Source organism: Dermacentor silvarum, chromosome 3 (assembly GCF_013339745.2).
Source record: "Dermacentor silvarum isolate Dsil-2018 chromosome 3, BIME_Dsil_1.4, whole genome shotgun sequence".
NCBI classification, from domain to species: domain Eukaryota; kingdom Metazoa; phylum Arthropoda; class Arachnida; order Ixodida; family Ixodidae; genus Dermacentor; species Dermacentor silvarum.
The window spans coordinates 63623545-63646227 of NC_051156.1; the positions used below are offsets into that span (position 1 = coordinate 63623545).

General features: G+C 47.1%; 1 protein-coding gene across 4 annotated transcripts in view; it reads right to left on the reverse strand.

Moving 5' to 3' along the window:
* Positions 1 to 22360, reverse strand: part of LOC119445463 (septin-2) — a 36788-nt gene extending 14428 nt beyond the window's left edge. The window contains exons 1-11 of one of the 4 annotated variants that reach the window (XM_037709743.2): positions 22015 to 22360; positions 21772 to 21856; positions 21543 to 21629; positions 20463 to 20504; positions 18612 to 18735; positions 14285 to 14419; positions 13599 to 13716; positions 11738 to 11839; positions 3784 to 3880; positions 3594 to 3645; positions 2598 to 2618 (exon numbers count right to left, since the gene is read on the reverse strand). In XM_037709743.2, the coding sequence (XP_037565671.1) occupies positions 2598 to 2618; positions 3594 to 3645; positions 3784 to 3880; positions 11738 to 11839; positions 13599 to 13716; positions 14285 to 14419; positions 18612 to 18735; positions 20463 to 20504; positions 21543 to 21629; positions 21772 to 21856; positions 22015 to 22056 (905 nt within the window). In that variant the 5' untranslated portion in view covers positions 22057 to 22360. The remainder of the gene's footprint in view (positions 1 to 2597; positions 2619 to 3593; positions 3646 to 3783; positions 3881 to 11737; positions 11840 to 13598; positions 13717 to 14284; positions 14420 to 18611; positions 18736 to 20462; positions 20505 to 21542; positions 21630 to 21771; positions 21857 to 22014) is intronic. The other 3 variants (XM_037709745.2, XM_037709744.2, XM_037709746.2) reach the window with 3 other exon arrangements.
* Positions 22361 to 22683: the final 323 nt, after the last annotated feature.

Sequence of the window (22683 nt, forward strand, 5' to 3'; positions counted from 1 at the left end):
GGGCGCATGAGTCACATTGTTCGACCGGTGTGCTTTGAGTTGGGATTCTGTGCTGTGTAATCGTGCATGTGCGTGTGTTCGCGGTGAGGCACCGGGATCGCTCATTGTGGTGTGTGTCGCCTGGAGAGGTTATCTGTACGACACGTGCGGCTCATGTGTGGATATACAAACGAAATGGCAGAACGACATATTCCCACGCGGCACTGACCAAGCAGTGGTGTAGAGCGTACAGGCGCTGATGTCCTTAAAAACAAATTAAAACTCCCATTACATGGCATATACTCAAGGGTAAATAAAATAATAATAATGCAAAAATATGTAAGTGAGCCAGTTATGTAGACTTTATTAGCGTGGGTTTCTTCACAGCTGTAGCTATCTGGGAACGAGAGTACTCTATCCAGCCTTAATGGCCATTGCCGAACTCCCTTCGCCACAATCTCCATTTAGATTCCTTGGCGCAAGGGAGACCATGTGACACGGAGTGCAACTCCCTTGACATAAGGACAAAGGAGTTAAATTAAGTTTGCAAGTGCCTGTGTGACAGGGGTATAAGAATGTCTGAAATTTCGGACGCAGAATCCCTTCGCCGTCTCATTTTCTGGTCTTTTTGCCATGCCTGCAGGTACGACAGAGCATTAATCGAAGCTGCCACCGCCACCATTTTTTTATTATCTCGTCGCCTCGAACAGGCGTTCTCGCACGCAGATCCGCTGGCAACTGTTGCCACCACCGCGGCAACGTTAGGTCTAGCTACTTCGACGTTCGCTTGCATGCTTCTTGCTGTTCCGTGCCATGTTTTTCAGTGAAACAATTCGCCGCAGTTAGCAATGACATCGATTCCGCCTTTGTAATCCTCGTTAATGGCTTCGAAGCTCGGAAAGCACAACTAGTTGCAAAATGTCAGTTCTCGAAAGTCAGCTTCGCCTTAATGCAGCAGTGTATGCGGTGAAGCATAAAGGAAGTATTGCGGTGAAGCATACCATGAGTGGGAAAGGGAAATTCTCACAGGACACGATATGTTTCCCTTAAATATGCAAGCGTGCACCTGCAATCTCTTACCGTAATACGAGCACCAGTATGCCCAATAATTGTACTGGCCGGCCTTCAGGGCTATTTCGGATGTACCTGTGGTGATTTGAGCCATTGGGGGCAGTAAAAGGCATGCATTCATTTTTTTCGACTGCCCGATTTGTCTGATGTTTTTGCCGCCGTTGAGAGTCTGAAAAATCAGATGTTGACTGTACATGCTTTTGGAGAAGCAGACCAATCTTTAAGGTTATGGAGCAGAGAAAATGTGCTTCCTGGAGGTGACAGGGTTTCCCACAAGCGTCGCTACAGGACTACATGGCAGATGGCAACATGTTCAGTCAGCATGACAATGGTGGGAAGTGCATGTGGGTCTAAAATGGGCCTCTAACATCTATTCAATAGAGGCTGACCTGACAAACATAATTAAGACTACCAGAAAGAAATCATGACTGCTGCTGACAAGGTATCCCCCACATTTTTCCCCATGCACATAAAAAACAATCACCATTTGGTCAATGTGCTAGAGAACCTGAAAGAAATTAATCTAATTCTCATTCACAAATACTTCAGAAAACTGATGATTCATGATCCATGCAAACCTATGATCATGTTCCCAAGCAACTCAATTCAGGTCAATAAGCACATTGCCACAAATCTTTCTGGGTAATGAAAGCCATAATAAAGCTGACATGTGCTAAGCATGCAGCCAAAAATCAAGCGATTCACTGTGCACCAGTCTGACTGAAAAACTCAGTTTTTTGCTCAATACTGGGCTCTACACGCCCAGAGTGAGAGAAAATCTGAGCTCAGCATTCGAAAAAGCTTTTGTGCTCAGAGTGCACTTCCCATCAGTCTCACGATGATAGAGCAGCTGCAATGCCAGAGTAATTTTAAGGTCGACTCAGAGGGCTGAACATTCCACAGGAACACATGGGTTACGAAAGACGCCATAGTGGAGGGATTTCCCAATAAATTACTGCCACCTAAAATGGTCAGTTAGAAGCATGGTCCCAAAAGCACCCAAGCATCTTTCCTTTCTGCACTTTTGGGAATGCAGCAGTCGCAGCCGGTAGCTGAACCCCATGACCTGCCACTCATTTCCAGAACGCCATAGCTGCTGGGGTACTGTGGTCGGTAGAGTGCCCTTTTAAATAATTTATGAAACTATAAGCCAGAGGAACACAGTCCAGTGCCTATTTTTATGGCATCACTTTGATCAGGAATGCAAGTCGACGAGGAGCCTCACTGTTCCGGCAAAGAAAGACAAGACAAAGAGAACTAAAGTAATTGGACTCGGAACGCAACCGCCGGAATTGGACACAGTTGCTCATTCGGTCTAGCTGCGCACGGAGTCCAGGGATTGGCCTCCGCTCGGTCTGAAATTGCTGGTTTTGGGACGGGGCTTTCACTCAAGCCACTTTCAGGCCTGAGGCAGTTACGTGGTGAGCACCAGCCAGCCCAAACTGTGGGCCACAGAGATCAAGCAATGAAGCGGAGGATTCAAATAAATATGGTAGGCACGAAGAGGTTCTCAGGAGGAGGGCTTGTAGAGACACAAAGCCATCTACCTGAAGAGACCAAGGATTATTCTGCCGTTGCCGACCAACAGGCAGCATGAGGCAAAGAGAGAACAAAAAAAGGCGCGAGTCAGTCCACACTTGGCGGCAGACAGCCATCGGCCACAAAATACTCCCGCAGCTAGCATGACCATGCCGCTGAGGCGTAGCTGCACCAACCAGCTTTTCCTTATTTCTGGTGGCAACGGGGCCTATGTGTCCCGGCTCACAAGAGTAAGGGCATTACGAAGACAGTGCGCTCACTTGCTGTACATGAAGAAAAAAAATATGGAATCTGGTGCTGTATGCACAAGTAAGTACGTAATGGGCTTCACCTATTGCACAGTTGGCAAAAAGTGCAATGTTATGCCCATAGCTGTGCCACCTATGTGACTGCTATGCCATCAATGAATTTACTGGCATGGTTGGGCGCATGTTACAAATCACTGCACCCAGAGTCTGCTACTACATCATACAGATGCTTATGTCTCACACTAGCGTACGCTCTGCCGATCACTCTATTTTATGGTGCTTAGTGACTGCACACTTCGAAAGCAACACTCACGGCAAGTCATAAAAATGAATTTTTTACTCCAATGCTAGGCTTTTAAAGCAGGAAACTGGATTACAGCATGACTGAGTAAGTTACATGTTTATCTGGCTATAAGAGTTTCTGCATTCCCAGTGCTAACAATGCAACTATTTACGCAACTTTCAAAATAATTCAATTGTTCCACAAATGCAAAAGAGTTAATTCAGCATGCCTACAGCTCAACAAGCTCGTAAATGAATCGATTAAACTGTTCTCACAGCTTTATCCAATCCGTGGGCTCTAAGTGGTGAACCGACTACACCGAGAAAAAACCCCACAAAACCGGCTTCCGTAGCTGAATCTGAACCAGCAATGAGCTTTGTTGGTGCAGCCAGACCACAGCTAGGCTTCACTGCGGCATGACATAACAAAATCACACGTACTGTACTATATGGAGTAAAAGTAAAAGCACCAACCTAATAAGGAAAGTCCGCAACTTGAGGAAGTCGCTATGCTTCGGGTTCTCCACTGCAACAGAACCAGTGGTGCCTTGTTACGTGCTTGCCACACAATCGAAGCGAGGCATGCCAAACAGACACAAGGCAGGAAGAGGGATTCAAAGATAAGACGGGTGCGGTGTGCCCCACGTGCAGTGATTGTGATCACCTTCGACGATTCCCCAAGGGTAGAGTCGACCGCGGACTCGCCGACCGTTGATGTCCACCACCTGGGTGCTCGAGATTACCGCAAACGGGATGCTCTCCTGCAGATAAAACGAAAAAACAGTGCGAGAGTTACACAAGACAAAGAACTGTTGTGCTGTTTCTTTCCAGCACAGAAAATGCATGTGGATGCCGTTGTCTATACTCCTTCCATTGCAAGAAAAAAAAGGTTATGAAAAATATGCAGATGCAATGCACATTCACGTGAAGTGAAGCTTTAGTGAAGTGGGTAGTTAAATGTGATGCTTAATAATGTGTTTATTTTCATTTCATGCAAGACATAACCACATGCAATGTTTTTCTGCTACACCAATCACAAGCTACGACAAAATACAAGCACCGAATCTGGCGGATGCACATTGCGAGAAGTCCACTCAGTGATGTCACACGAGGACTAAGGCAATGATGCATGATGTATGTCGAGTGGAGAATGGCGATGAGAGCCCTATGCACAGAGAAGTGAGACACATTAGTAAAATCATCCAGGTCCCACGAACTGAGAGAATCGGTGTAAGCGAAGCATTGGTGAGCCGGCAAGATGAAACAGTGTACAGGCGAACCCACTAGTATAATGATACTGGTTTTGACAATATATTCATTATAACAATGAGAAGCTGTTGCACCGTCAACTTTTGTATGTTTTCTACAGTGAAATAACCCACTTACTACAACGCCCCTGTCACATGTAAGAGGCCGCTCGTGGCAAGAGAAGAGGACGAAGAAGTTCGAAGAGCATGGCTGACGAGGCGAGCTTCCAGCTCAAGAGCCACGTCGATAATACTGCTTCGATGCTTCTACCAAGCTGGACTTCAAGTTCAAAATATCCTGGCAAGCTCGCCAATATTTTGTCACCTTCTACTCGCTTGGGAGCCGGAGAGTTGCGTACATGCGTTACTCTCGATGGAGGAGAGACGACTGGCAGCACAGCAAACAAGGATTTAATATGTACAAGGACGATAAAAGCACGCGGCACACAAAACTCAAACCATAACTCAACCAAAAATACTCAATAAAAAACATAAAGCTGACTAAATACAAAGCTATCAAAAGCACTACCTCGGTCTCGGAGCCTAACTCTGCCTTAGTGTCTCTAAGTCAGTCCTAGCCCCGACTTGTCAAAGTCTGACCACCCTGGCCCCGGCCTAATTGCGTCTCAATATGGAAGTGCGGGTTCTTACAGACCGGCGGTTCGAAGTTCCTGTTGAGTCCACGTCGATTTCATCCGAAGCTTTGTGGGTGCCGTAAGTGCCGACGCCTCGCGGCTCCGTCGACCTGGCTGAGTACGTGGCTGGAGCTCCGGTAGCCGCCGCTGACGTGTCACTTGCCGGGTTAGGCCTCGCGTCTTGTTCGTTTGGGTTGTCGCTGATGCCGTAAATTGCCGACGACTCGCGGTTCCGTTGACCTGGCCGAGTGCGTGGCTGGAGCTCCGGTAGCCGCCGCTGATGTGTCACTTGCCTAATGAAGTGTTCTTCGCCCTCCGACGATCTGCGAGGCGGCCCGGTAGCACGGTGATTATCGGTTGAACGGGCTTGGCCGAGGAAGAGGGATTCTCGAGAAGAAGACCGGAACCACCGTGAGCAGCAGTGGCCGGTCCCAGGAGCTTCGTCCAGACGTCTCCGAGGACTACAGCTACACCTGGGCCTTGCCAGTCTCACGACTTCGTGGCCGGGTTCTCCGCTCTCCTGTCATCAGAGCATGCCTGACGAGGCGACCTCCCAGCTCAAGAGCCACGTCGATAATACTGCTTCGATGCTTCTGCCTCGCGGATTACGCCTCGGTTCGCGTGCCTCGAGCGCTCGCGCCGTTTGGAACGCTGGGCAAACTTCTTCGTCCTCTTCTCTCGCCACGAGCTGCCTCTCACATGTGACAGCCCACATGCTGCATTATCAGTTATAACGATGAACTCTGGCTAAAGGGAATGGAATGCGAAATTCTTGAAAAGAATAATTAGGGGTGGGACTGCCCAAAGGCATTTCAGAGCAATTTTGGAGCAAGTAAAATTGCGTTTTGGAGCAGTTTGGAGCAGAGTAAATTTCATTTTGGAGCAGTTTGGAGCAGGCCAATCTGAATTTTGGTGGAATAATGGAATATGGCAGCACACTTCGAAACCAAGATGAAACAGAGAAAAAACAACAACACAAAGCGCGCATAGTAGAAGCACACTTTGTAGCTATAGGGCACTAGAATATGGAAGAGTGGGTCGAGCGGCGGCACGGTGTTTATTTTCCTGTAAAGCCGAAAACATTGGTGGAACTACAATCGAACTCTATATTCCCGCGCTGACGCTCATGATGATAGCAGAAAATGTACTGACATTATGCTGTCCAATCGACGCGCTAACATAATTTCTTGGTCATAATATGTCACCGCAGACCCAGAAATCCGCAGTCAACCCTGGGTTGGTAAATGTAAAACTATTCCAATCTGTCTTTATTGTGATATCAATTCTACGGACACTCCAGGCGCATTTCTGCCGTCGTCGTCACTGTGATGTTCCGTATTAAGTCCAGGGGCGATAAAATCGTCGCAGCGCGCCGTATGCTGTATGTGCTAGTGAAAGCGTGCGAGGGTGAGCTGACGATGGCGGCTCAGTCTAGCGCACGCAAGGGAGGAAGCGCGTTGTTTCGGTTGCGCGCAAGACACCGTGGGGGGAGGGGGGCGTTCTCCGGCGGCTGCTGCGTATGGCGCGGCAGCGCGGGCCCTATCTTGGAAGCGATCTGCGATGGAGACAGAGTGCGAGCGCTCATAGCTTTGTGCGCGCCCTGTTTTCGCCGCTTAGCTCTAGTTGAAGCGAGAGGCAGCACGAAGGTGAATTCGCTTCACGGCTGCTGCTGTGCTTCCTCACTCCAGCGTTTAGACAGCCAGTTTGCACGGTCATCGAGTGAGACGTGTTAATGTTTGCTTGTGTTCGCCTGACACCATGCTTGTTAATTTAGTTATTAAGCGAATGTTTACAAGTGTATATGGCCGATACAACTACTATCTTTACTTTGTATAGCTGTAAACTAATTTGCTATCGCAACTGATGCTTCGCCTTTTGGGCGAAACTGCGTCTATTTATTCCAAATCTACAATTAGCCATTCGCGATATGTCAAAATGTTTCAGGCCTCGCCGATGTGGGCATAAAAACAGATTGGAATATTTTTACGGTATACTGGCCCTGCAGTGACAGAGACGGCCGCTTGCTGAGCCCGCGGCAGCGTGCACCTCCCTAATACAGTATAGACCACTTATAACGTAACCGCTTATAGTGCAGGACTGGATATAGTGCAGTCTTTTCAGACTCCCGTTAATTTTCCAATAGCACTCCATGTAAACACATATCGCTTATAGTGCAGTTGCGGGAAACGAAATACCGGTTACAGTGCGGCTGCCTGGGAGTACGGAAGTCAGCGGAGACGGAGAATGCTCCCCTCAAACGGGCGCCCCAAGGAGTGCTCAAGGAAGAAAGAGAGACAAAGTGGAGGAGAAGGGCATGTGATGCGAACGAACAGCCAGTGAGGCTGAAACCAGAATCTTGAGTGCGAGTCGTGAAATATCACGGTGCACATAGCGAGCGAGGGCCACGAAACTGCCAACGCCGGCCAACGCTCGCTTCACGATAACGGCTGTAAACGAAACTTCAGGAAGCGGGCGGCGCCGGCACAGCACGGCGAAGGGCGCACGCGGAGACAGCCGAATGTGAGGGAGGAGGGCGGCAGGGAAGTGGATTTCGCCTCGGCAACTCCGCCGCTTCGGTGGCTCCCCTCGCCCTCCCTCGTAGCTCCCTCACTTTCGACTGTCACCGTGCGCGCCCGCCACCGTGCAGGCGTCGCCGCTCCAGCTGGCCCGGCACCAGCTCCCCGAAGTTTTGTTTTGTGCCGTTATCGGGAAGCGGGTGTTTGTCGGCGTGGGAAGTTTCGTTGGCCGACCTGGGACAGCGCCTCTGCTTCCCTCTGCACCGTAGCCGCAGCGTGCAAGGTCAACACGTGACTAGAAAGTAGAGGAAGCATAAAGGAGAAAGAAGGGTTCACTGCCATTTTCTATGCGTGGCTACGGTAACGTGGCTGAGACGTCGGCACGTACACGCATGTTCTGGCGCAATGCAGAATCCGGGACGTTGCCATTTGAGAGGGTGAAATTTCCGCCGCGTTTTTTCTTTTCTTTCTTTTTTTTTGTTTTGTTCGCGCGCGACATTAGACAGTTTTAGTTTAACGTTAGCGTAATAGCGGGGTTAAGGGAAATAGTGTTACCGTTCCACAAACGAACTTTGCAGAAAGAGAGTTTTAGTATAGTGTGATAGCGTAGTTAACGTGCAGGACACTATTCCATTACGCTTTGAATTTCGCATACATAGGGTAACTAAGTCATTCTGCGTGCGTCCGGAAAGTGCGAGAGGCGGCGCAATGGAAGCCAGGAGCGCGTTCTATTTTTACTTCCCATGTCCGCCAATCTGCAGCGAAACAGACAAGCAGTACAAGCTGTCTACCATAGCCTCCGAAATGTTCTGATCTCAGAGGCCGTCGCCACGCCTATCTCCCGACTTTACCGACAGGTGGCACTCGCATCTCGGAGAAAATTTCTCTCGTTAGGCTTAGGCGCGTTCGAAACGAGAAGCGATCTCGAAAATTCGTCAAGATTAGCCATAACACTCTCTCGTCGAAGCGGCATGAGACTAAGCAAAAGCCGTTTACACAGTAATTTGCTACGAACGAAGTGAATTCTTCAAAAACAACGCCAAATTCAATGCGAAGCAGGCGACCGGGACCGCCGCCTTGTTTTACGTAAACTACGTAAACCACGCTAACAGGGTAACGTAACTCTGAGAAATAGCATGCGCACGGTAAACTGTATGGGTCGTTTAGCATTCTGCGCATGCGCATTTCGATCCCGCTATTCCAGTTCGCCCACTATTCCGGTAACCACGCTAAACTAAAACTGTCTATTGAGGGGTCTCTCCTAAGCTTTTACTCTATGGCGGTGCCGGAGCAATGCCGGTCGGAGGCGCCGCCGCGTTATTTGGTCCGAATTAACGAGATTCGACTGTAAATTAAATGCAAACGTTCTAGCCTCATTCCTCGACTGTCGCATACGCGTGGCGGCTCGGTGCACGTTTTGCATATGTGCGGGCCTTGAAAATTGTTGCTTTGGTTATAGTGCGGTACCGCTTATAGTGCGGATATTCGCGCCTCCGACGACTTACGTTATAAGCGGTCTACACTGTATGTAGTTCGCTCGCAGTGCCCTAAGCCTGCTGTTCGTTATTTTGCGCCTCAGATATAGGGAGCACCGTGCCGCTCGGTCCACTCAACCGCATACTTGTACACTCTAAATACAGTCGCCCTAGTCATTCCGACAGCAGCGACAACAGCCGGCAGTGGCGGCGTGCGCGCCTGCCACTTGCCGGAAGCCCCGAGAAGTCCAGTGTTATAAGCGCGAAAATTACGAGAAACTCGGCGGGAGTTGCCGTCACGCGGTGTGCGTAACGCGAATGACTGCACTTAACTGCACTCTCTTTCGGAGAACGAATCCGCTCGCTGTTCACGGCCACCTCCAAAGCCGTTCTGGCGCAGCGTGGCACAATTTCGGTCAATTTTCTGCGTTTGGCGCAGTTTGGCACAGGAATTCGCGTCTGTACGAAAAATGTGCAATTGGCGCAGGAGTCCCACCCCTGAATAAAGCAAAAAAGAAATTCAAGCCACCACATGCTGTTTCTCGCCTTCTCCACATTGTCAGCCTCGTGCGCCTCTCCCCCGTTGCCCTTCCACCACTCCAAGAACGAATGGGCTGCACCCATAGCTCTATGCCACGCCACTCTCCGAAACACGAATGGACCGCACCAACTGCGCTGATAGCGCTGCTTCAGATTGCTCGCTGGCCCCTTATTCTGTGCAATTCTGCCGACAGATTGAGTCGCGTGTGCTCATCTTTGTTGGCTGCATCGAAGTCATTCCGGGCCACGTGGTTTCTCAGCCTCCAATAACGTGCTAACTTGGGTTGGTTGGTACAGGCCTGAAGAAAACGAGTAAGAGTGCTCAACAACGGGACGTGACTGAGACAGCGCTTTGTCCGTCTCAGTCATATCCCATTGTTCAGCGCTCTTACTCGTTTTTTTCGTTCTCGGCCTCATCTGACTTGCCGCCGGAACGGAAGATGTTTGATCCGCCCGCTACGGTTGATACGCCGACAGCCGCGGCTTGGATCGGAGTGCACAGTGCCACAAAATAGCAAAGACGATGTCAGCGTCCAACCGAAACGAAGGGGAGGAGTCCACATCGCCATAGTCATCAGCGGAAATTGTACATGAATGACAGCAATGCCGGAATGCTGCGCGCCTAATTGTGCCTTTAAACTCTTTATTTATTCTTGCGTTTACCGCCGTGCACGGCACCGTGATGGCCTGCACGTCTTCGTAACTGCATACTCCCAAACCATGATCGTGTTGATAGCCACCACAGTTTCGTCCACAGCAGTTGGGGCAAACGGTTTTGTTGTGACTCGACACGTGCGTCGGCCGCGTTCCTTATAAACTGTGTAATCGTCATTCATGATCAATTGATAGCGACTGCGCTTTTGTGTGCAGTCGCTATCAATTGCAATATCAGTTGCAGCAAATGGTAGTTTCAGCTTTGACTCAGGTGCATGTGTCGGATTGCACATCTTCGGAACCACGAGGTCGCCGTCCATGACCGCGTCAATAAAGGCTGCAGTTTCATCTGCAGGGGTTGCGGCAAACGGTAGTTTCATTTTGACACAGTGCAAAGTTGTCGAGGAAGAAGAGCACCGGCAACATCACCACGAACGGACGATCTGTTGGTGACCAGCTCACTGGCGAAAAAATATTCAGGACATGCGTGCCGTAGTGAAAAAAGTGTCTCAGATGAAGATGTGCGCTGTGGCTGTGCTGCAAAGGAGGTCGCGAGGAGTTTGCCACTCGGAGCACTAATCAGTCATGAGATGACAAGAATCGCAGCTTCTGCACTGTTTTCGTGCAAAATAAAAACAATGCTTGCTCATTTATTCTGTGAATAAAAGCGTGTTGAAGTATTGTTTTCTTGACGCCCTCAATAATTTGACATTCAGCTAATTTGGACTTTTCTTTCGGTTCCGTGAAAGAATTAATGAGGTTTTACTGTATACCTGCATCAGCACCACTGTTGATGAGGCATTGCACTGCACTTGTCAGCTGCATTGGAGGTGACGTTGATGATAATGCTTTCAGCCATTCCCTTTGTAATGGGGGCAATCGATGGTGTTAGCCAGATCTGGCCAATTAAAGATGTTCAACAAACAATTAAACCCTTCTAATGTGCAGTTAGCGTGCATCCAGTGTAGCTGATGCTGTCGCTCTCAGTCCACTAGTAAGAACAGTGTTGTTGAAAAGGTTTATTCTTCAAGGACACGCAAAGTGATTAATCTCAGAAGGAACATTTGCATGAATTCAAATTTGACGGATGGTAAGGGTTGTAAAATTTTTGTTTCAGGGCACTGCATTCAAGCTTGGTGATTCAGCAAATGTTTTGTGAATGCAGGCACGTACATCAGTCATCCCCCTTCCCTGCACAAGCTTGATGATCACATGAGCATGCTCTGAAATTCAGCACACAATTTTATGCAGTTCTAAAGACTGCTGTTGGCTTACATGAAAAGTTACGATACTACAAAACATGACCATTGGGGGCCACCTACCATGGAATGACGTACTGATCTGAAACTACTTTCCTTGCTTGATGCTGAATGTAGAACTTCATTTAATCATTTAAAATCAAAACAAATACATTTTTTTACTGAAGTCAGCACAGATGTAATGAGTATTGGTTATAATGACATAATTTTTTTGCTATGAACACTGTTACAAGTGGAATTCACTGCACGCGTTCACGAGGGCACAGTGTAACATGGTGTCACAGGCACAGACCTTCAGTTCTCTGTCTTGCAGCTTGATATCGTCGTCCTCGTCGCTGTCACACTCTGGCAACTGGTAGACAGTCACTTGATGCTCCTCAAGTTCTCGTAGGACCTGTGTACAGTGCAAGACATTCAGGCACCACAAAGAATACTGATGTGATCGATTTCACCCTATGCTGTCACAATCTGCTATGCGTCTTGATGTTTATGACATTCAGAGCGTAAGAACACTGCCTGCCACAGCTATTGGTTGATCTGAAACCTATGAGGGATAGCTTGGTGGAAGGCTTCATATTATATCTGAGTCTTCAGTTATTTTTTTCATGTGCACCTATATATAAGTGCACAAGCGTTTTTGCATTTTGTTCCTATCAGAACGTCACCGTGGCAGCTGAGAACCAAACATGAAGCGCATGTTTGTCAGATAAACGTCATAGCCACTAAGCTACCATAATGCATTCTGCAACATCTACATGGTGAAGACTGAGTTCTTTAGTTCTTTCACTGAATGACAAAGGCATGTGCTCCTTCCTAAGCACCCCCATCTTGGATCATCCTGTTAACTATATCTCCTTTAAGGCATCAAATAACTTTCCCTGCTGAAAACTGTTATGACACATTTCTTGCATCTAAAGGGCTGCAGAATATAGTGCATCTTTCTCTCGACAATCACTCTCTCTCATAATTCAAACATGCCAACAGCCTAACAAATCGCAAATTTTCAATCTAACAAAGAATTTGATGTTTGCTCTCAATGGCCCACATGCAGTTAAGCTGTGATAGATGTGCTTTCATGTTCTCTTTAATGCCTTACAGTGGCTGTAGATTTAGTGCTTGAAAGTATATCACAGAATACTATTTGCTTAATACACAATCAGATTTGTTGCATTCCCAAATGTAGACACTGCACCTGAACTTGAAAAAAAACTTCAGCTATTGGAACAAGATCTCATGTGCAATGTACTTCAATAGCACCCATTTACTTCAGAAATTTGGGCGATATAAATCATCACTGTCAAAAGCGACAAAATAAGGCTGCCCACTGCATGGCCGTATAGTGGTGCCGACAGCAAACACACATGACTATCTTATAATTCTAACTCTCTGGAACAATACATGCACTTTATTCAGTTCTGCAGCACAGGCCCACTAACTAATGCCTAAAGAGTTATGGTTTGCAAAGTTAAGTGTAGAAAACATGCACGAGAGGAGCGAAAAGGACAACACAGATGCTCCTGTGGTGTTCATGTTTTCTCCGCTAGACTTTTCAAACTGTAAATCTTTATTATATCACTTAGCTTTCCGTCATTCTACTATTTCTGAATACGTACACATTTTGAACAGCATTACATTCAATGCAGTTCAATGCAGCCCTTGATTTTGAGGTGCTGTCCCAGTACAGTCACTAGCACGGCACAGTTACGCCAAACACACCTTGAGCACCTTTTTACATCTTCTGTGGAGGCTGCTGGAGATTTCTCTTTGAAATAGCTTGACTGTACTAGCTTAAGTTAATACGAATTCCTTCCAAAGTATTTTATGTTTGTTCCTAACAGCCTGTGTTTAGTTAAGCTGCAATAGACGTGCCTTTCTTGTTCTGTTGAAGTCTGACAGCGGGTGTACAACAAGTGCCTGAAAGTGGTATTACGAAATTCTGTATGCTAAACAAACATTCAGCGGCGTATTGCTGTAACAAAGGTATGTGATGATATATGGAGTTTTATGGTGGAGACAGGTATGCACACGTTGCAACTTTGCGATACAACTGCTACACAGGCTACCTCTGGCAGCCGTTCCACAGTGAATTCTGTTCTATTGAGTCGCACACTCCACTGGAATATGCAAACAGAATCAGAGGCATGCCAACTCACTCGGTCCTTCATCTGTCGAACTTCGATGGGGGTCAGTGTGTCAGCCTTGGCGATGACGGGCACGATGTTGACCTTCTGGTGAAGCCTTTTCATGAACTCAATGTCCAGCTGCCTCAACCTGAACCAAGTGAAGAGGCTACATGTGTAAGACACGCTGTTTGTACAAAAAAAAAAAAGAAAACTTGTAGTTAGGTAAGTTGGTAGAAACTTGGGGAAGTCACTGTATTGCAAACAATGCCAACAGAAAGAAACGATGACAGGACAGCACGGGGCACTACATGCTGCTGTCCTGTCTTCTGTTCCATGTTTCCGTTTTAGCTTCCACTATGATGGCTTCCCCAAGCAACTGCACAGTGTGATGTCACAAAGATGCGGCGGCGGTGCCGTACCACACAATGCAGGCAACAAAAACAAGATTGACACAGTTCTAGCGGTGCAAATTTTTTAAGAATCAAAAATTAATATATGTGGCCAAGTCCTCAAAAGTCACATGGCAGTTTATGCATTCAAGGAGACAATCAGTGAACGAGAGTTGATGTTCTCGTTTGCTCTCTTATTTATTTTTTGTACTGTGCCCTTTTCTTTACGATGTGCAGTTTGTGAATAGTAAGAAACATTTTAACGTGCGTCGTGGAAGTTAGCTGCCATAAGAGCAATACAAGCAGCAGGAAAAAAGAACAACGCACCCATGTCCCCACGGTGGAATGAAGTACAAACAGCAGTGAACCCTGTTGTCCACAATGTTCTTGCGATTGAGACCACTCTCATCCTTGAAGAACTGGTTGAACTGTTCGTCGATGTACCGATCAATGGACTTCCAACTGCACATAAGAAAAGATATGTTCGGGTTACCATAATAGGCAGCTGCGTGCGGTCATCCTAAAGCAGCAGCAGTACCTAAAAATGTCAAGCCAGAGAAGTTTCTGGTGTTTCGTTCCTCTACGCGCAATGCAGTCAAGTGGTAAGTAGAGATGCTAGTCCCCCCGAAGACCCCCCCCCTCTTTTTTTCAATAGGTGTCACAGACCAATGAAATTTTGTGTGCTTTTAAGGTATTTTCTGCCCATCCCATTACACTAATTGAACTATTGAAGCTACAGAAAATCTTTGTTCAGTGCTGCCAAAAAAGTAGAAAACAAAGGGATTTTTGTGCAACTATTTTAAATAATTTTTCATAAGGAACATGGCACACGGGTGGGTGCGGTGACTTGCATTTCTCTTTTTCAGAGATTTTGCATTCTTTTTCCTTTCGGCGCATACACACCCGGTAGCCAGATCTAATTTATTGACGGAACATATTAATGCTTGAAAAAAAAAGAAAAATTTCATTTCCCATCTAAATGTGGAGAACACATTGAGACTAAGCATAATCAATGAAAAGAAAAAATATTCTGCAGAAACTTTTTCAGCAATAGGGCGAACCACAGGCAGAAAACTGCAAGTGAGCTTCCCCCCAAGCCACCTATAGCATTGTTTGGAATTTGTACAGACAGCTCTCGTCATATGTGAGCCACAGGTGTACATTGTGTACACAGATGTACAGGTGAGCCACAGGCGTTGCACGTGTTTTACATAATGTGTGACACCATTGAAGCTGGAGATCTTGCACCGGCCTGTCTCCTCTGACCTTGCTTTCCAGAAAAAGTGAGTCGCATGCCAAACTTTTTGTACCTCTCTTCTGTTGCTGCTCTAAACCAACGAATGATGCTTGCTGCCTGTCATTCAATGTTGGCCCAAGACAATTAGCAAGAAAATTCGTACTCAATACTGAAGCTCAGGAAGAAAAATAAGTGTTCTCGTATGTTTCCTATGGGCAACACTTGTCAATAAAGGGTCAATTGTGTGTAACCGATAAAGTGGCATGGAAGCACTGTATTAAGCGGTTTATTTTACCATAGAACACACACAAAGCTCACGCTGCCTTAACTGCTCATTCTTATTGACCCTTTTCGCGGCGATCCCGTGGGCGCTGCCATGTTTGATCACGTGGTGACGCGTCCATTGCTTGCCTCAACTGCCTCCGTTGCCTCCTTGTTTACAATGGAAGTGAATGACGCCGGCGCGGCTTACAAAACCTCTGTTTTCGGAGATATCGTAGACGGTGACTAGGTGGACGGCACGAAGCTTTGATCACAGCTTCAGAGAACATGTAAAAGCGATTTCAGAGCTGATTAAGCTATGTCCAAACGGCGCAAGCAGCGTATATGGTGCTTGTTCTAAGAGCGGGGTTAAATATGTATTCCAAGCTATCCAAGCTTTCCGATTATGAATTCAGTCAGGATTAGTGTGTTTTGCTTTTTGTTCTTTATTCGGCAAATATTTTGAAGCAGTGGCTTGTCAGTTTCTGACTCAGTGAAGTTCCTCGGTGCGGCCACTATCTGATTATTTTCTGCCTAATCGCTCGCGGGTGTGCTCAGTTTCGATAGATTTGTTCTTGCTGCGCACAAGGCTTGAAACGTAGCTGTTTTGTACATTGTAATACCTTGTAGCAAATATATATTACAGCTATAGTAACTCGCTTACTCTTGTGAACCGTCACGAAACATTCAGCTTCGACCATTCGTGCTCCATAGGTGTAGTCCGTCATTTATTGTGCGTATACAGTGCCCATATATTCAAGTGTGCGCCCATTCACTTATTCTTGTTGCGTCGGCGATACAGTGGGCGTAAGTTTTCCTGCCATTTGGGACAGATGTGTATAGATAACGCGCGCGAAACTTACTATTATAGGAAGCGCGCTACTCCCTTTGTCATTGTTTAACGAGTGGTACTCACTCTTGCCGACGTTCTGGGGATGAAGCCCTTTCTTTGAAGGTTAGCGATACAAGGCTGGCGGATGAGCAAATTTCTGTATCCTCGAGGAAAGCTGTACATCCCGAAGTGCCGGTAACACATTCGGACAGTTGCAACAGCGGTCCGCGAACTTGGCCACACAGACTCATTGTAGCCAACTACTGCACACGTCTTCAATACACATTATTCAATCTAGCATGATTGGAGCACAGTGTGTTAGCGAAAACTCAGTTGGATTTCTGACAGCTGATCGCACAGAAGCAAGGCAGAAGCGGTAATGGTTTCGTATTAGTGCATGGTCGCTGAGGAGAGGTATGGCGCGCCGCCGTGAGCGCCATCTCGTTTCTCTAGAACAAACTGCTCTGCGAAAAGGGTCAATATCCGATATATTGCTAAAACCGGTATTGTTATAAGTGGTTTCGACTGTGCCAATGTATCTAAATTAGCACTGCATGCAAGTGTGCAGTGCTAATTTTAAATTAAAGCGAGGTCTGGTCACAATAAGCTATACAACCATTATTACCATTATTAGTCATTGTATTAGGGCAATTTGGTGACAGTATTCATTTATTACTATTGCTAGATCACTATTTCATAACTTCAAGGGCCACATTTTACAAATACTGAAAGACACACACACGCACACACACACACACACACACACACACACACACACACACATATATATATATATATATTGTAGTGACAAATAAGGGCACCAGCAGAAGACGAAGAAGAAGACGCTTTTTGTTGTTGGTGCTCGCACTCGCTCCGCTTGACCGTTGCCTGTTTCTGGCTTTCATAAAAACGCCAAGCGCATCTAACCTTGAACGCGTCCTATCAATTGGTGGAGCGTGCTGGTTCCCTTTTCATCCTGGAACTCCGTACCCGGACTCTACCCCCAGCCTCAGCAATGCCTGACGACGCGCCACAGCAAGGTGCTCCCGCACCACCGGTGGTCGCCTGCTCCGGCGTACCATGACAGCGAGACCCTGTCATTTTCAACGGAACTGATGAGCACGACGTCGAGGGCTGGCTCACTTCGTATGAGCGGGTAAGCGCCCACAATAAATGGGATGACGGCGACAAGCTCAGCAACGTCAACTTCTACCTGGTGGGCGTAGCACAGCTGTGGTTCCACAACCACGAAGCTGATATTGCCAACTGGTCCTCCGTTAAAACGAGCTTCGCGGAAGTCTTCGGCCGACCCGCTGTTCGCAAGCTCCGCGCAGAACAGCGCTTACGTGGTCGCGCCCAGCAATCCGGCGAGAACTTCACGTCCTACATCGAGGATATTGTGGACCTCTGCCGTCGCATCAACCCTGCTATGTCCGAAGCCGATAAAATCAGACACATCACGAAGGGGATCGAGGATGACACCTTCCACATGCTCATTGCCAAAAATCCCCTAACTGTCACGGATGTGGTCCAGTACTGTCAGAGCTACGACGAGTTGCGGAAACGGCGCATTTCTACACGCCTCCCGAGCTCTGACACAGCCAACATGTCAGCATTAACTGTAGGCTCCGTTTCTACTGACACCACAATGCTCATGCGGCAGATACAGCAGTTTGACCGAGAAGAAGTGGCGCGACAATTGTCCCTTGTTTCCTGCGTCCCGGACTCCGCGCAGGCGCTTGCTTCGACGCTACGACAGGCTATAGAGGAGCAAATTTCTGAGGCTCTACCAACCACCTACCAGCATCCGCCTGTTTCTGCTCCTCTGACCTATGCTGAGGTTGCACGCTGCCAGTCACCAGCAATGCCACTCAGCACGAATCCTGTTCGACCAGCAAATTGATAGGACGCGTTCAAGGTTAGATGCGTTTGGCGTTTTTATGAATGCCAGAAACAGGCAACGGCCAAGCGGAGCGAGTGCGAGCACTAACAACAAGAAGCGTCTTCTGCTGGCGCCCGTATTTGTCACTACAATATATATATAGCTTTGCATAAATTTGAGCACTCCCAGGTTACTTCAATGAACCCAAACCAAATAAGATTCTGGTGCCCTATAGGTCCCTGGTTCACAGCATCGGTGAAAGCTGTACTGCCAATGGCTTTTCCCTGACACTGTGAACAATGGATTCATGTCGGCCCTTGAAACGACACTTGGCTTTTTTTACTCTTTTCATACCTGGCAACTGCGTGCTTAATTTGAAACAAGTTTCTCCCCTGAAGGATGAGCTTTTTGTCAATCGCTGACATCCAGAGCAGTAGCGTACCTCTCCTCACAGTTTACAGCATCGCCAAATCCCGGCGTGTCCACCACGGTCAGCCGCAGCCGGACCCCCTTCTCCTCTATCTCCATAGTTTTTCGCTCGATCTGGACTGTTCTGTCAATCTTTTCTGTGGACGGAAATGGAAGGACAAGGACAGCACATTTCGCTAATTTACACAACAAGAAAACGAAACCATATATGGCAAACAAGCAACAAGCGTGCAGAGGACTGCAAGGAGACAGCATTCCCACAATACAGTGACCCGTGTTCTTACCCTCACATCGTCAGAGCAAAGCGATTCTGCACTTACCACCCCCTGCTTCGTTTTTTGCTAAAACTTCAGAACTACAACAATTATATGATTATAAGGTGGTCAAGGTAATAAGCCAAGGGTGCAGTTGGGCGAACCAAGACAAAAGACATGAGTATGCACACAAACATGAGGTGATCTTGAGTAGCCGACAGATTATTTACACTCTGCAGGGATTCCGCAAAATATTGAAGCACCAGCACAGCCAAAACTCAATATGGTAATCGTGAAATAGGGGAGAATGGAACTTCAAGCTTCAACAAGCGGAGTGCAAGTTATATGTGAATTTTGCCTTTAGGCGTGGCTTCATGGCAGAGCAAATTTCACCCAATAGTGTGACTCCATGACATTCTGTCGCGTGCTGCCATAAAGCCACATTATAAGGTAAAATTTGCGTATAACCCACACTCTGCCTTTCCTCCTGTTCCTTGCATATAAGAGGGGGAGTGACTTTGAGGCTAATGATTCTAGGAAAAAAAACCTCGTCTTATATTCAAATAAATACGGTATACACCGTTTCTTAGACAGCAGGCAATACTCCGAAGCCTAGAGAGGCTTGTCTCACTGCTTGCATTCGCAGCCAGAAAATGGTGTGTCACATACGAGAGAATGATAAAGGCATGCATAATGTTATTGAATGTAACATTAGGTCTCATTCCCTTATACAGCAAATTGTGATGCATTAACTACATGAGAGGCATCACAGCTGAAACTGCCACTGAACGAGAAATGTGATACCTCTCGACAGCCAGTGGCAGCAGCGCAGCGCTTGCAGCCAAAACACCGCAAGTTTCATAAATAATACATTTGACGTAAAGTTACGTCCACAAATTGTAGCTGCAATATCATCATCATCATCAGCCTACATTTACGAAGGCCTCTTTCTGTGAGCTTTAATTACCCCTGCCTTACGCTAACTGATTCATACTTGTGCCTGCACATTTCCTAACTTCATCACCCCACCTGGTTCTCTGCCGTCCTCGACTGCGCTTATTACCACTGTCGTTGAAAAGCAAAGTGTACGATCATTGCATTCTACCGGTGCTAACGTATGGGGCAGAAACTTGGAGGTTCACAAAGAAGCTTGAGAACAAGTTAAGGACCGCACAGAGGGATAGAACGAAAAATGTTAGGCCTAACATTAAGAGACAGGAAGAAAGCGGTGTGGATCCGAGAGCAAACAAGGATAGCCGATATTCTAGTTGACATTAAAAGGGAAAAAAATGCATCTGGGCAGACCATGTAATGCGTAGGATGGATAACCGGTGGACCATTAGAGTTACAGAATTAATACCAAGAGAAGGGAAGCACAGTCGAGGATGGCAGAAAGCTGTAATATATGAAGTAGTTATTCCATATAAGGTGTCACAGATCAGAAAGAACTGCACTGCGAAACACACGGAGCTGACTTGCCGGGCTTCTGCAGCATTGTCTGCTATGTATGAAACAGACTGAACTTATTGATCTGCGTCACTCAGAAACACACAGCATCTTCAGCTTGCCCAAAAGAAAAAGAAAAGAACACCATAGTACGTGCATCTTACCAGTGGAGAGGTGAGCTGCCCCGGAGGTGTGGATTGGTTCAACTGTGTGTTGGAAATGTCCAGACAAACCGGGGAAGCAATGATATCAAGTGTTTTACCAACAAATGGGGATCAAAAAATGCAATCTTGTTGTGAAATTTGAGTGATAACATGGTAGCGGTAAACGGAAGACTTTGTGTTAACATCCTTTGAATAAGAACTGTATGTTCGGGTGCAAATGCTTCACCAGCAGGTGTCACATTTAGTCCAGTGGTGTTCTTTGAGGTGTTGCGCTGCATTTATTTTGATTATTCCTTGCTTTCACACTTTAGTAAACCACTGCTAGGTTAGTATGGTGTCCTGTTTTTATTATCATGGATTGGTGTTGTCTGTGCGATTTTCTGATGCTCTGCTTTTCTTAGCCAGTTACAGTGGCGCACCAACGGGGGGGGGGGGGGGGGGGGGTTGTAACCCCCCCCCCCCCTGAGGCCGAGTTAACTCCCCCTTTTGGTTAACCCCTTTTCTTTCCTTGCGCCTTTGAGTACTGCAACTAAGATGCAATTCATGCAATTGTCTGCACACTCGCAAAAAGTGAATTTTTTGACAATTTCCCATGAAGAAATTGAAATTAGTGCTGTTTAGAGGGTATTGACAAACTGTCAACCCCTCCCTGGCAGAGATCCTGGGTGCACTACTGGCCAGTTATGTATGTGTATATTCTTGTTCGATCCTGCCATGATGCTTACTTTATTAACGTCTGTACTTACAAGTTTTTCTTTCTTTTGTTTGTGCACTTGTGATAGCTGCATGGCCTATGGGCCCGAAATGAGGACTATGAGCTATGATTAAGTAAACTCACGAATTTTAACGTGCTAGTTATGAGAGTGTTTGTGAACCATAACTAAGACTACGAAGGCTGAAATCATCGCAATGAGATAAATAAAGGATTTCTAAAAAAAATTAAAATAGCACCATATCTATATTGAATAAACAAGCAGCGTGTTCACGGACGAGTAAAAAAGGGGGAGGGGGGAAGCGACGTAGATGTGGGAAACGGTTGAGGGTATGTTTTGGGATGCAAAAGCACAATAAACGTCATACCTTCGGCACTGGGGATCTTGCGTTCTTCGTACAAGTCCGTGAGAAACAGGCTGTTTATGAGCGTCGACTTTCCCAGGCCGGATTCGCCTGGCGAAAAAACAAGATCAGACGGCGCAAGTCAAACGTAAGACAATGCTTTCCGGAAAGGAGAGAAGGTGAAAGAGAGAGACTAAAAAATAAACATAAAAAAGGTACGCCGAAATTTGACTGCGCGAAAGGACGCTCGTACCTACGACCATCAGGGTGAAATCAAATCCCCTCTTGACGGACTTCCTGTGCACTTGCTCCGGCAGCGTCGCGAAGCCGATTTCTCCCTGCACCGGCGAAGCCAAACATCGGATTGTTTACACGCTCACCGCGAGCGTCATTCACCGGGCAAAGCTGACAAGAAGACAGCGCCCGACTCTCTGCACCAAGTATTGCACTAAAACTTAAATGCATTGACCAAAGGAAAAGTGAGCGTGAATCTTGCCTCAGATGGACATGGGGAGTGGCGCAGATCGGTGCTCGGCATCGTTGATGGTCAGATGGCTGCCCCCCTCCTCCCTTGAGCAGCGAGATGAGTGGTTGAAGCGTCGTAGTAGCACGTTCGGTCTGGCTATCCTGCCTCCGCCGTGCTCTCAGTACAGGCCTAACGCTTGCATCTCAGCCGACTCGGGACGTTCCGCGCTGGGTCATTTAAAGGCCATTGTTACGCGCTTCCTCCAGCGGACCAGCGAGCGGTGCAGCGAGCGAAGCCAATGAAGTCAGCAACAGCGTCCCGCCACGGTCATGGCAACCAAAACAAAACCTACAAAAACAAGCAATATGTAAACAGAAAAGCGGGCCCTTTAAGGATCATTGTTGCTTGATGTGACGCCGAGATTTGACGCATTGCAGTAGCGCACGCTGTATTCGGGTTTTTAAAGTGGTACCGTTATATATACACGTAATGAAGTTGTGTTATTATATACGTCAAGTTGTTTAACAGTGGTTCACGCCCGGCGTGCTTAATTTTTCTGAACAGCACGCGACAGGCGCGCCACCGACTCGCGACTCCAAAAGCATAACAAAACATGCAAAAGCGACAAGAGTGACATATGAGTACGAAAGTGCCGTTTTGGGGGATCATAGCGGGGGAAAAGGGGGTTGTGTAGCGCGT